At 47.3% G+C, this 13,605-nt stretch overlaps 1 protein-coding gene across 5 annotated transcripts in view; it reads left to right on the plus strand.

Annotated features, from left to right (window-relative positions):
- Positions 1-277: 277 nt before the first annotated feature.
- The window catches only part of KSR1 (kinase suppressor of ras 1), a 71,762-nt gene continuing 58,434 nt past the window's right edge, over positions 278-13,605 (plus strand). For all 5 annotated transcript variants that reach the window (XM_014965417.1, XM_014965590.1, XM_014965509.1 and 2 more), the window contains exon 1: positions 278-561. In XM_014965417.1, the coding sequence (XP_014820903.1) occupies positions 304-561 (258 nt within the window). In that variant the 5' untranslated portion in view covers positions 278-303. The remainder of the gene's footprint in view (positions 562-13,605) is intronic.

Consider the following 13,605-nt stretch of genomic DNA (forward strand, 5'->3'; position numbering starts at 1 on the left):
TGAGGGGAGAGGATGCAGTGGGTGCTGAGGTGGACGGATGGAGAGGCTGAGGTGGGCGCTGAGGGGCTGAAGGGGGCTGAGGCGGGCGGAGGGCGAGGCTGAGGCGGCGGGGCGGAGGAGCCGCCCCCTTGCGCGGGCCGGGCGCGCCCGCGGTGCCTCGCCGCCGTGCATGTTAATGCGCGGTAATTGCCCGGGGAGGGGAGGAGAGGTTGGGCGGGGCGAACCGGCGGCTGCCCGCCCTCCCTCCCTGCTGCTCCCCCCGCCGCCGCCGCCTCTCCTCCCCGGCCTCCCTGATGCCGAGGAATGGATAGAGCGGCTGCCCTGCGAGCCGCCGGCATGCTGGAGAGGAAGGAGCGGAGCGGCGGCGAGGCGGCGGCCGGCGGCGGTGCGGGGCCCCGGACGGGCGCGGCGACGCGGGGCTTGCCGGCGGTGCGGAGCACGCTGCAGCAGTGCGGGCTGCTGCAGGACCTCATCGACATCTCGCTCTCCAACCTGCGCGGGCTCCGCACGAAGTGCGCCGCGTCCAACGACCTCACCCAGCAGGAGATCCGCACCCTGGAGGTACGGGGCTCGGCGGCCGCGGCGGGGCCGGAGGGGAGCCCCGCGCCCTTTTCCTCACAGTCGGGGGCCGAGGCCTGTCCCTCACGGGGGCCGCCGGGGCCTGCCCCCTCCCCCGGCGCCCTTTCCCCTCAGCACCGGGTGCCCGGGCCGTGGTGTGGAGGGACCCGCGGGTGGAGGGGATGCGCGGGTGTACGCGGAAGGGAAGGAGGGAAGCCCCCGCGCCCGCCCCGGCCCGGCTGCAGCCCTGTCAGCAGGGGGTCGGTCCCCTCCCCAGCCGCGCCGGCCGTGGCAGGGCTCCCCACCCGGCCCTCCGCCGTCCGGCCGAGCGCGGTGCTGCGGGAGCCGTGAGGGCGCGCCCGGGGAGCGGGCGGGGAGGACAGGTGCGGGGGAGCCGCGGGGCAGGGCCCTGGATGCCGCGGGGCGGGCGTGGGGCGCCGCGGTCTGTCAGGCGGGGAGCGGGAGCCGCGGGTCGGCCCGGCCCCGCCGCCCCCCGCCCCGCTGCGCGGCCCTGGGGCCTGTGCCCGGGCTCCGGTGTCACTGTGGAGGTGGATGCGGTGCGAGGTGCGGACCGGAGGTGACCCGAGGCTTCCCGGCAGAAGGTGGGTCGCCACACCGTGTGTGCGGGGAGGCCGCACGGACTCACCCTTTCCCTCGGGTCTCCGGTGGTTCCTGCCCTCTGCTCCAGGCCTGTCTCTCCCTCCCTGGCTCCGTGTCACTGATCTCATCTCATCTTCCTCTTCGCTCCGTTGGTGTGGCTGACAAACAGCATCACCGTCCGGGTGGGAGAGATGTTTTGCTGTTAAGAAAGATTATATGAAACTGTTTAAGCACAAAACATGTGCTGTTGTGATGCTTTCGAAGAAGGGCTGAATCTGTACACGAATCTGCATAAGTATTTTAGAAAGGGATTGTAGATCTATTTTTGCTTAAATCGTTTGACCTTTAGATACTTAAATTAACGTTTCCTTTTACCTTGTGTGCAGGTAGTGTTGCCTTAAGCAAAGTAAACATCACCCCCCTCCACCCCCCTTCTTTGATAGAAGTCTCAAGTAAAGGCTAATAATGGTCCTTTTCTCTAGTCTGATACTGGAGGCTGTGGAGCAAGAGCATTGGGCCTCTAGGAAGAAAGATCATTAGGACAGTGTAACTGTAACAAACACATATGCTGCAAAATCCATCACGTGAGAAATCAAGGTTGGGGAAAAAACTGTGAAACAATAGGTGGTAGGTAGCTTTTGGCACAACCTCTTGGAAATCTACCATTCTTCCTTTTTTTCTTTCTCTGCCTTTTTTTGTGTTTTTTTTTTTTCTGTTTGTTTGTTTTATTTTGTGAGGTGTTTTGTTTTTTTTTCAAATTTGTAGTGGCCCTTTTCCCCCTGCCACTTCCAAATAGCATTCAAAAGGCTATTCTTTGGAAAACAATATTTGTGTAGGCTTTTGGCAACCCTACTGACAGCCTTTTTATTGCTCAAATGATGTCAATCAACATCGTTTTGGAAAATGATCATCAATATTTTGGTGGTGGACCTGTTCTAAAAGGAAACGTTTATTCACAGAGGATAAAGGCCTGCTACCATCTTCAGGTTCTTCTTAAAGCAACAAAAGCTGTTTCTAGTGAAGTTGTCGAGGGTGCATGCATTCCTCTTAAACACTTATCTGCTTAAACGAATGGGTGCAGCACTCACTGATGATCATAAAATTTATGATCAGGAAAAAAATTGTAGCTGAAGAAATTCTCTTTGATGCACGGTCCAATATATGATTTCTCTGGAAATTCAACCAAGTGCTGGATCTCTGCCAACGTGTGAAGCTTCGGGCATGGATGTAGACTCTGTGCCCTTTGCTCTGTTCGGTTGCCTGTTCCAAAATACGTGTTGTCAAGCGTGGCCCGAGCTCTGCGCCAGCCTGCGCTGGGTTCATCTACAGAGGCAGCGCAGAGAACCAGACTGTAGGAGAGGAGGGTCTGTGTTTACTTCCCTCAGGTGGAATTTCCCCTGGTGTACCAGGGGGTGGTGGGCTGCCGTGTTGTCTCAAGTACCAGGTGGCCTGCCTGTGGCGTTACGCGGCGTCATTATGGTGCCTTGGTTAATGTGTCAGAAATGCATGTGTGGTGCTAGGCGTTTGCCTATCAGATGGCATCAGTAGAGGCAGGTGCAGGGAGCCCGTGTTACGGATGGTTTGACTGTGGTGCGCAGCTCCCCGCAGGCTGTAGGCAACAAGAATGGGTGGTTTAAGCAGAAGGTAGGAGCTCGGAGATCTCCTGTGCCTGCTGTGGTTCCCTGGGTGGCCTTGGCGAGTTGCCGAATGGCTGTGTGGATCATGATTAGTGGCTACTAGTGGTGTGGTTGGTGGGCCTGCAGGCCTCATCTCTACTTTGGGTTTGAATCTACATGTCTTCTGTTCTTGTGCAGAAACTCTTTTGTGGAAAAAAAAATCATGAAAACTTAGCTTCATCAGTATAACTGGTAAACTGTGTAGCAAAGCTACGAGCAAGTGATAAAACATGAGATAAATAAAAGCAGCAAACTGGAAGCAGGATGTACTAGTTTGGGAAGGGAGGGGACTTCACTCTGGAAGTTGAAGAAGTAGCTCCCGAGGCCAAATGTGAGGCTGCGCTTGCGTGATGTGAAGACAGCCCAGTATACCAAGTCAGAAATCAGTTTATTGATTTCACTTTTTTTTTTTTTCATTCAAAGGGATGAAAAGGCAGGGAAACTTCCATAATGCACTTTTTCTATATCTCATACACCTCTGAAAGTACTGTAGTGTCTAGTTTCGGTGTCACCACAGTGAACTGAACAGGTGAAGGGCTATCTCCTTGAACACAATGCTCTGTGTCAGCCCACCGCGGGCGTTTGGAGCACCCGTGCATGGGGTGAACACTGTCAAGGTGGATGTAGCTGACTCCCTACCAGCACAGGTCAGACAGCAGTGCCTGCTCATTACCATTCCTAATCCCAAGGTTAGCACAGCCCTGAAGTAAAGTTCTGGAAGTAGTTGTAATGTGAATGGAATAGTCTAAAACACCAGTGCAAATTCAACTAAATGCTTGTGTTATTTCATTTTTTTACACTATACAGACTAGCTTAGTCCTTTTGGCACCACTTCCCTCAGTGCCTGTTCACAGCTTAGATAGCTGTTGTGTGTACCACATGATTCATAATGTGTCTGTGTTTCCAAGTCAAGAACATCAAGCTAACTAAAGGTATTCGGGTGCACACTTGTGTGCCTCCCAACTTACTGAGATGCTTGACGTCCTTCCTCAGTCCTTTTCTCAAGAAAAAGCATGTGGTAGATAAGGATTTCAAACTGGGACCTTGACAGGTAAAGATAAGCAGTCAGTAGCTCAAATGAGTGCAGGGAGCACTTTCTGTAATAGAGAAAGAAGAGGTGGGGAAATAAAGGGCTGTGGGAATTGCTTGCAAATAACGTGGGGAGGGTAGATGTGTTACCTGAGCTGACCCTGTTTCACATGTAGGAAGGCCGTTTCTTAGAAGGGCTGGGAGTTTCCCTGTAGTGGAAAGTAGATTGTGTTACTTTGGTTATTAGCAGAGTATGTTCTCTGGTGCCACAAGCTCTTGTATTTTTTAAAAATTTTTTTGGTATGTTCTGCCAAATAAGTACTTCAGTGTTTTTCTGTTTTAACCAACGCTTTGGTATATAGCTTGCTTTCAGTTCTGTCCTAGCAGGTTTACTCACTTCTCAAGTTGAGTACAAAACTGAAATGGAAAAAACCTGTAACTTTAACCCATACCTAAAGGAGCAAAAAATGTCTTGCCATGTGGTGAACATCCAATGTTGCTCCAAGCATCCTTGGAAAGGAACAACTCTGACAGTTTTTAGCTCTGTCCCTATGCTAATCCCTTGCGTGATTCTTAAATTGGTCCTCCCCCTTTCAACTGCAGCAAAGATGAGGAAGGTCCAGGCTTAACTGAGACCTACTGTGTAGTTAGATTGTAGATGTATTTTCTTTATACCTTGGCTCTTACCTCGGAAGAGCTAACTGCAGTGAAACACTGCATGGCATGGAAACTGCCTCCAAACTGGTTCTGGTGAGTGTCAGGGTGGGGCGGGAGCAGGCATTGCTAAGATCTGCCTGCTGTTGAAGAAAAATTATCATCGTTGTTCCTTGACTGGACTTTGTTTGTGATAGAGACACTCTTGACCCTATGTGCAAAGATCACTTTGACCTCTTCCTTAGGAACGTCTTCTGTTCAGCACCTCCAGAAGATACAACAGCGGATCAGAAAGCCTGACTCCAGCTGTGCTGTGTCACAAATAAGTCTACGATTCCACAGATCAGTCTTTCATATTGGCCGAATGATATCTGTGGATTAAATATGTTTGAACTTGCCTTGCCATTATCTCGATTCGTTTGGCAATTTGTCTAGAAAAGGCTTATCTCTTACCACGCCATCTCTGAGCAGAAACAAATGCATTGAAAATGGGGGGAGGCATGAGAGGAGAGGAAGAGGGATTGTAATCGTCCAGACTTGCAGACTGGAAGTTGGGCATGTGGTATGCATACGGACGGCTGTGTGTTTGTAAATTGGAAGTAGTGGGAGTAGTGAATTTTTCAGGCCAAACTGCAACCTGTAGCCACATGTTTATGAGGCTTGTTCAGCTGAAAAGACTTCCTTTCCAGCAGGTCTTATGTAAGAGAAGAAAGCCTCTTACTTCATCTTACTTTGTGCATATATGCAACACGCTTGTTTCTCTTGAAGGTGTCTTCTTTTTGTAGGACTCTGGTTTTTTTCCTAAATTTGTTCACTTGTTTGTATAAGATAGGCTTCAACAGAGATTCTGATTAACTTGGAAGGAGGGAGAACCATATATTATTATTGAGTCTGTGGGCATAATCTTTTCTTTGTGACAGTGTGTCTCTGTATATGATTATAATTTGCACACCATAATGGAATTTAGCTCATCTCCTACCATTGATATTGTATAAATGTTGACACAAAAGGTCAGGAACAGTGTTTTAACTTACTTCAAGTTTCCAGGACAAGCTCTGAGGAGTAGGTTATCATCAAGATGAAGGTACGACAAGGGCTTCTCTTCGCTTTTCTGTGAAGGTCTGTATGTACTTCTCGCCTTGGCTTGGATTCTATGGTGCACTGATTGGGAAGCAAGAAAGGAAGGATCAGAGTAAGGCTTTGTGTGGTCTAAGACTTTGTCTCTCTAAGACTGCCTGTGTGGTGACTGAATCATGTTAAAACAGAATTATTCCTGCTCATCTTCATGCAGAGTTAGCTTGTAGACCCTTTTCAGCAACTGAACTCCAATAAAGGGGTTCAGCAGAGCCTGGATTTGTGACCTCTGTACGTACGTGCCTGCACATACTAACAGGAACCCACAGTCTGTTGTGCCAGACAAGCCTCAGTCTCCGCGTACGATTTCTGATATTTATTGCATGTTCAGATCTAATCAGTGGAGTAGCCCGACTTGAACCTCAGCTGCATCTAGCCAAACTCATGGATGTGACCAAGCTTGCAGACACCACCTGAGCAGGACTTGGTCTGCTGCTCACGTTCAAATGTGAGCTATTAACTGCATTTTACAGAAGGAAAACCCCGATTAGCGTTAGAGCTGCATGCTAGTGACAGATTTACAGCTATGAGTCAGCATGGTGGTACAAAAATTTATCACCTGTTTTTGTTAATATATAGCAATACTTAACAAAAAGTCATGTAACACACCAAATTATTCAGGGAATAGTTATGCTTAAAATTATATTTCCAGCATAGACCATGTAATCCTTCAGATGCTTGAAGGATAAACACTCACCTTTCCTTTAAGGCTAAAATTTCTTATCCTTGATTTTCAGCCCATGGGGGTTATTTTTTTTTTCTTTTTACTAAAATGAAAATTGTGATGAAAGCAGCCCTGGCTATCTCTCACTGTTTTGGGGGCCAGAGAATGTATTGGCTAGATTACTGCTGTGGTGAAAGGCACAGAATGATGAACAGGTGACACCACCCAGAGATACTGACTCGGGCATCTCTTGGAGACTTCCCTCCCTGCTTGTTTCTCGCTCCCGTGGAGTGATCCCACACAGTCAATGCTGTGAGAAGCACCGTGGTGTCACAGCCAGCAAAATCAGGGGAACAGAGGCTCTTTGAGTCTGGAAACACCCCTGTCCCAAAAGAAATGGGTAGTTCTTCCAAGACATAATTTGTGAGCAGTTGTGTGGACACTGCTGCCCCTTGGTGTGAGTCTAAACCTAGTCAAAGACCAGCTCGACACGATTAAGAAACAGTTTGGTATCTGGCTTGGTTTGGCTGCAGCTCTGGCTTATTGGCATAGCTCGGGTGAGGGCAGGTGGGGGGTTGTAGTCCATGCCCCCAGAATGTATGGCAGGAGCAGTCCCGAGTTAAACTAGGGAAATGTATGGGTGGTAAGGTGGGAGGACAGCTGAGAGCCACCGAAGTATACAGGTGGTCAGATACGTATCTTGCCTTAAGCCAGAGCTGCTGTGCCACCTCCAGATCTGAGGCATGTCTCAGCCCAGCTGCACTCCCACTGTACACACTCCAAGGAACATGAAGTAATCGCTGGTGCAGCTGTGGTGTTCACTGGAACCTGGGCTAGTTGACAGTCACCAGTTCTGTGTCTGAGCTCACTGTCTATGTTGTAAACAGCTTGTGCAAAAAGCAGGTTTAAACTGAGCCCTGAAGTGGGAACTCAAACCTTAGCTTAGGCCCTGGTCTCTCTGGACATATGTGTGTTGCAGCCAAGTCTGGTAATAGATGTCTTTTGTTCATCTCTCAAAGTGCAGCACAGGGATCTTCAGTGTGAGCTGCTGGGGCTGTAGGTGGATTGAGGATGCAGCTCTCGTTGGACCTGAGCTCGAGACTGTTCAACATGGCCTGTACAGTGGTGCTTTAAATTGCTGTTGAAATCAATGTGGTTATGCAAGTGCACAGGAGACGAGGAGCTGGCTAGTGTTTTTGCTTGCAAGGAGTGAGTGGTGTGTTTTGTGGGGGTTTTTGTGGTGTTTTTTTTTTTAAAAAAAAAAACAAAACGTGGTGGGAGGGAAGAGATTCTAGGTGGAAGTAGCTTAGAGCTGGCTGCAGAAGTGTACAAGCTTAGCCCAGCAGAGCGATGGTGATGTTCAGCACAGTGGGCAAAGCACATGATAGCAGAAAGATATTAGTGTTAGTGTGGAAAAGGCTAAAACAGAACTCAAAGCCAGAACATTTACTTGCTTTGGCTCTGAGCCATTTCAGATGTTATTCAGATATAGTTCAAAATACCTAAAATTACCTGTTTTCTACAAAGTGAAGCCACAACGGCAGGTAGAAGCAGCCAGCTTTTCAATAGAACTCTCCCCACCTAAGTATGGGCTGTGAATTTTGGAGCTTGACTAGCAATGCTTTTGGTCAGACAGAAGTGATTCGGGGAAGGAGGTGGAACAGATGGTGTGTACAGAATGTGTGCTTAGATGGTGACTCAAATACACTTTCCATGCTTTAATGAATGAGAGGGGAGGGGAAAAGAGACAGCTTCCTGTTGTGGAGTTTTTTTAGCAGTGATTTTCCTAAAAGGAGAAAACAAGGACTTTCATGTTTCTTCCGGTTATCCTTGGGGAGGTGGTTGGAGGGACAGTGCTGAGGGCTGGGGCTGAACACCATTGCAGGCCCAGGGCACCCTCTGTCTAAGAATAAGATTGGTGACTCCTCACTGCCTTCATTTTTTTTTCTCTGTGTGTTGTCTTTTGAACCCTCCCTTCAGACAGAGATAAAGGATGCCCTGGTCTCACTGCCTCCATCCTGCTTTTGGAACTTTTACATTTGGATTCAAAGTTGAAATATAGCTGTCTTTTCTCTAAGGAACATGTTCTAATGTAAACAAAGGTCAGGTCTCTGTCATTCCTTTTCTGCCTAGAAATAAAATCTAATTTGTACTTGTGTGTCTTGGGGAAGCAGAGAAATGAGTAAAATAAGAAATCAGGGCTACAGAGTGCCTTTGATGCGATGATCATTAGTTATCCCAAATGGAAGAGGTCTCATAGCAGAAGCTGGGAGATCCACTTTAGAGCAGTGATTGATGTGACACTGGGGAATCTTGCTGGGATGCAGGAGATCCAGGCTCTGATCTGGTCTAACCTGACGCTGCCGAAACAGGTTTCCAGAATGCAGCCAGGAGCCTTGGGTCTGGGTCCTGAAAATCTTTAGAAGCCTTTTGCAAGCAAGTTTACCAGTGCAGGCAAGCACTTTCCTGCATGGGTTTGTTGATTTATCAAAGAACTTTCACTTCTGTTTGAAGCAATCTAAATTTAGAAAGGAAGTCTTGAGCTTCTCATTGCTGCTGTGTGTGTGGGCTATTGTTGAGGCTTGAAGATTCCAGTGTGAGGCTTTATTTTTAGTTATTAATGATGCTGAGTAAACTGGGAAGAAGAAATAATTAATATGTTCTACAGATTGAGGACTTCAACCAGGCGTCACCACTAAGAGATACTAGGTAGGGGAGGTAAATGTGTCTGTGGTGAGTACACTTATGAAAGGTGTGTGTCAGTGACCCTAAGGCTGCCTTGCAGTGCTCTAGGAGAACCTCCCACACCTTTTTCCCTACTTATCCTTAAAGTATGGAGAATGTTCTAGCAACAATTTTCATCTTCCAGAGCAGTGTTTTGTTCTTTCTACCTTCAGAGTAAGCTAGTGGACTAAGTCCTGCTTTACAGTTACATAGCTCCACTGAAATAAGCAGAAGTAGTAGGGGTTTGTTGCTTAAAGCTTCCTGACTTTTTTAGACATCTCCCTCTTAAAAACTGTTCTTCATCTGCCAAGCAAAACATCTCGGTTTACGGGCCTTCTGTCTTTCTGACCAAAACTGAAACTTTCCACAAAGTAAAACATTGCTTATGAAGACTTTCAGCTTAAACTCTCCCACAATTTCTATACAGTTCCGAGTGCCTCAGAGCAGCACCAGCTGGTGGTATCAGACTCACACAGTGCAGGTGTAGATCAGATGCAGCATTTGTAGGAAATACAGGCCTCCTTTGGGGGAAGACATTTTTTAATGATGTGGAACGCAGCTCTGTAACAGTAATTACCTATTTGCATCTAACTAAATGGGCCTTGTCAGTCGTCATCTGCCAATCTATAACTGGAGGCTCAGCTAACTTAGTGAGAGCTGGCTGAATACTTCTACTAGGGTCACACTAAGATTTAGTATTTGATTCTTATGGAAACTAAATCTACATCATCATTCTGCTGCTGCCAGGGTGTGCTCCAGTTGCACTGATGTGTTCTTTCCTCATTTTTTTTCTACTGTGCTAATCAAATTGCCTCAGTTGCCAAGAATAAGTATTTTGTGGTCTGAGGCAAAGAGCTTTGAAGTTAATGGACATCTCACAATGTAAGAGTTCAAATTGAAAGTAGTAGCATCTATCCCTTCATCTGGGTGAGAAGCAAGTGCTGTGGCAGCAGCAGTGCCGTGGTGATGCAGCGCTGCCCTGAGCTGGAGGCCGCCGTGGTGGCAGTGCTCCATGCAGCTCCTCGCTGTAGTCAAGTCAAACTGTCTTTGCCATGTTCCCTAATGAAGGGGCACATCCTGCCTGTAGCATTTTACTAACAGATTTTTCAGTTTTGAACTGCTGTGCCAAGAAGGGTGAGTTGAGACAGACATATCTGACTTCGATGTACCTGGTTGTTCATGGCAGCACAGGGAAGAGAATGCGGAGCTGACAACTACAAGGTATTCCTTCTTAAAGCTATGTGCAGAAATCACTTTGATCGTTGCTGTGATAGTCAGTTTTGTAATGCAGTGGAGAAACTAGGAGCTGTTTGGACAGGGGATGAGGAAGACTGAGGAGAGGAAGCATCAACCAGTGCTGGTGGCTCAGATGTTCTCCATGGCGACATTCCTGATCCTGCAGGAATTGAGCAGTAAGAGCTCTGACCCAAATGTTGGCTTTTCCTTGCAGCAGTAAAGGCAGACCCCTTTCCAGATAGACTGGAGGTGTCCACCATGTGGGAGCCTGAACTCTGTGGCAACAGAGACCTGAGGTGGCTTCAGGGCATCGGTCTCGTTGGAGACTGTTAGGTTCTGTACATCAGGAGAGCTCTGAACAGGCTGCTGCTGCTCACAGAAGCACCCGTGCTCATTTCTGGCTACCTTTGTTGTGCTGATACAGCCAGGGCTAGGTAAATCCTTCTATTAGGGTTAACCTGTGTCTTTTTTCCGGTTCTCTTAATGCAAAGTGTTTCTGGTTCTTCATCTTTCCCAGGAGGGCTCCATGATATACCTTCAGCCCAGGGAATCCTGCTTGTGCATCAGAGCCCTTGGCTGTCTCTACCCTGCAGGGTCTGTCCAGCCGCTCGGCTTTCAGCCGTATCCCACAGCTTTGTCCTCTGGCTGAAGCGCTGCGTTCAGCCTCTCTGAGGCCCTGCAATTGCCTGACTCAGCAATTTTAACCAGATCTGGCTTGATCGTTCCTGCAGCTGTAAAACCAAGGTGCAGGGGGAAGAGGAAACGCATGAGGAAAGGCATGGTCTGGTCCCTCCCCATCGTTCCTCGTGGATCCCCTACATAAATCGGCTGGCTCGGCCCCTTTGGCCTTCCTGTATTCCTGGCGAGAGGAGCCTGGTGTGAGGTCTCTTCCATACCACGTGTGGCCCCTTTATACTGCAAAGAATGAAGTCTTCACATTCAAGCTTTATTTTTCGGGGTGGGTTAGCAGCATTCTCTTTGTCAGCTTTCCTGACAAAGCCTCTGTGGTGTGGGAACTGTATCGGCAAGCGCTGCGAGTCTCCGCATTGCTGGAATTCTTGAGAATTCTTCTAAATGCTGAGCCTTCAGCCCGTTAATGCAAGTAGCTCTGGCTCTGGGATTTAACCAGCCTCAAGCTTTGGGGCAGAGGACAATTGGAGAGCCACCCTGATGGGTGGGGGATTTTGAAGTTTGTCACTAAGAAATGCTCATTTCTTTGGGAAAAAGAAATGCTGGTGACATGACACACACTTTCACTCAAGAGAGTTCAAATCCTTTTCATGCAAGGATTTCATGTAGATTCATGTGAAATAGGACTGGATTGCTTTAGCTAAGGGTCTCACCTCAAAGCAGGAAGCATTTCCTGTTTGGTCTCTGATAATTTGGGGATCGTGGTGCCCCAGCCATCAGAGTTGCCTGTGCAGCAGTGACCTCCCAAGTGAATGAGTGGAACAATCTCTTTCCTCAGTGACTGTTGTCCACTTGAAGGGCTCTCTTTCAAATCTGTCTAGAAATGGTGTGGTTGGGTACCTGCCAAACTTTGATTTGATTTATTTTTTTAAATATCTTCTAATGTTGCTTTCATTTCCATTGTTGTTTATGGGTTTGCTGTTGGGGAATGAGGAAGGTAGTGAGCAATATATCCTCAAAATAAACCTGTTTTCAGGTGCTGGCAATTTAGGCTATAAATATGCATTTGTGGCCGAGGGCTGGCATGAACTCTGTATGAGGAAGGGTTACTGTAGATTTATACTTCTAGCTGTTAAATTTATGTACGTGTCTCCTTTAGGTGTGAGGTAAGAAGTAAGACTCTTCTTCAAAAGCTGAAACGCATGGAGAACATCTGCTGTCAGCTGCATTCCTTTATCTTAAAGCACTTATGGTTTGCAGCAAGGTGTTTGTTATGTTCCTCTAATGTGTATTCCAACCATTCTTCAATCCATAAGACGTATCTTTCACAGTACAGCAAATACAGGGCTTTAAAACTAATGGTCTTGCAAAGTTTTATAGTATTGGCCACCAAGTATTGTACTCATTAGTGGCTTGATTGCTACCAACAGTCCTCTGTACGGTTTTTATAGAAAAGCCATTTCTAGGATTTGTGCAGCTTCTAACTTTAACTGCTGTCGTCTGCTCATTCCTAAAAATGCAGTAAACACTTTCTAACCTTGTTGCCTAAGAGATTTAGTGTTTAGTCTAAAGGTGCCCAAATGCCACTCACGAGGACAGCCAGTACTCGTGCTGTCACTTCAGGCGCCCAAAGGCGGAATGCAGGAGTGACTCCAGAACAGCCAGCATCAGACAGGTGGAGATCACCACACCTCAATACAGATAAAGGTACATTTTTCTAAATTATTTTCTCATGTTCTGATGAGCTTCTGCTTGCCATCTGCCCTTTGCACAGTTGTCATATCATTATCTGTTCTTTCAGAGGCAATTTAATTAGATCTTCTTTCAGTAGGTTTTAATCAAGTGTTATGGGGTTGCTGGTAAATTATTTACAGCCCTATCGCTTGATGGAACACTTGGTCTGCTGAAAGTATCACTTAAGTGACATATCTGTAGCAAAGAGTACAGCTGGCTTTAACTCAGGACCCCGCTTGTGTTCCCTGAGGTTATCCTTACAGGAATTGACAGTAGCCGAATGTCGGGTTACGTGAGCCCACTTTCCCTTACAATGGTGGAAACTGAATGTGACTGTGCTGAAAACAAAGGAGTTGGAGCAGTTAAAACTAGGGTAAGAGCTGAATTTAGCTCTGGTCTCTGCTGGCTCAGTTCTTTTAAAAGTGCCTTTCAAGGTTGAATACCTTAAACAGTGTGGCCTTGACCCTCACTTGAAGCTCCAGCTATTTAAGCAGAAGTGCTGTTGTACTGTCTTCACACTTGGTCTGATGTAAAGTGAGTGGGTTTTGAATAGGCAAGGTAGTAAAAAACCAACACTTAAATAGCAAAGGATAATAAACTGAGAAAGTGGATATTTTTAGAACACAGAAGAGTTCTTTCTCTGCCTTTTTTTCACCTGTCCCTTAAGGTGGTGTGAGAATTTAACGGCAGCGAGACATCCTTTCTTCTTTCATCATGTTGGATGCTTGTTTCAGCAACGATACTTTTTTTCCAGTTCAGCTCACATTCTTTGTGAGAGAGGCCCAGAAGGGAGGATGCCAGCCTGCCTCCACCCGAGCATACCTCTAAGTTTACAGCAAGTCTTGTTTGTTGTTTACATAGCTCTGAAGTAAAATGCAGTTTGAAGATATATAATCAGTGTTACAGAACTGCCACCTATGGAAACCTTATTCCAGGTATTTATTATGCTTATTTGGTATTTACAAT

This window comes from Calidris pugnax, unplaced genomic scaffold (assembly GCF_001431845.1).
Source record: "Calidris pugnax isolate Ruff unplaced genomic scaffold, ASM143184v1 scaffold45, whole genome shotgun sequence".
NCBI lineage: Eukaryota > Metazoa > Chordata > Aves > Charadriiformes > Scolopacidae > Calidris > Calidris pugnax.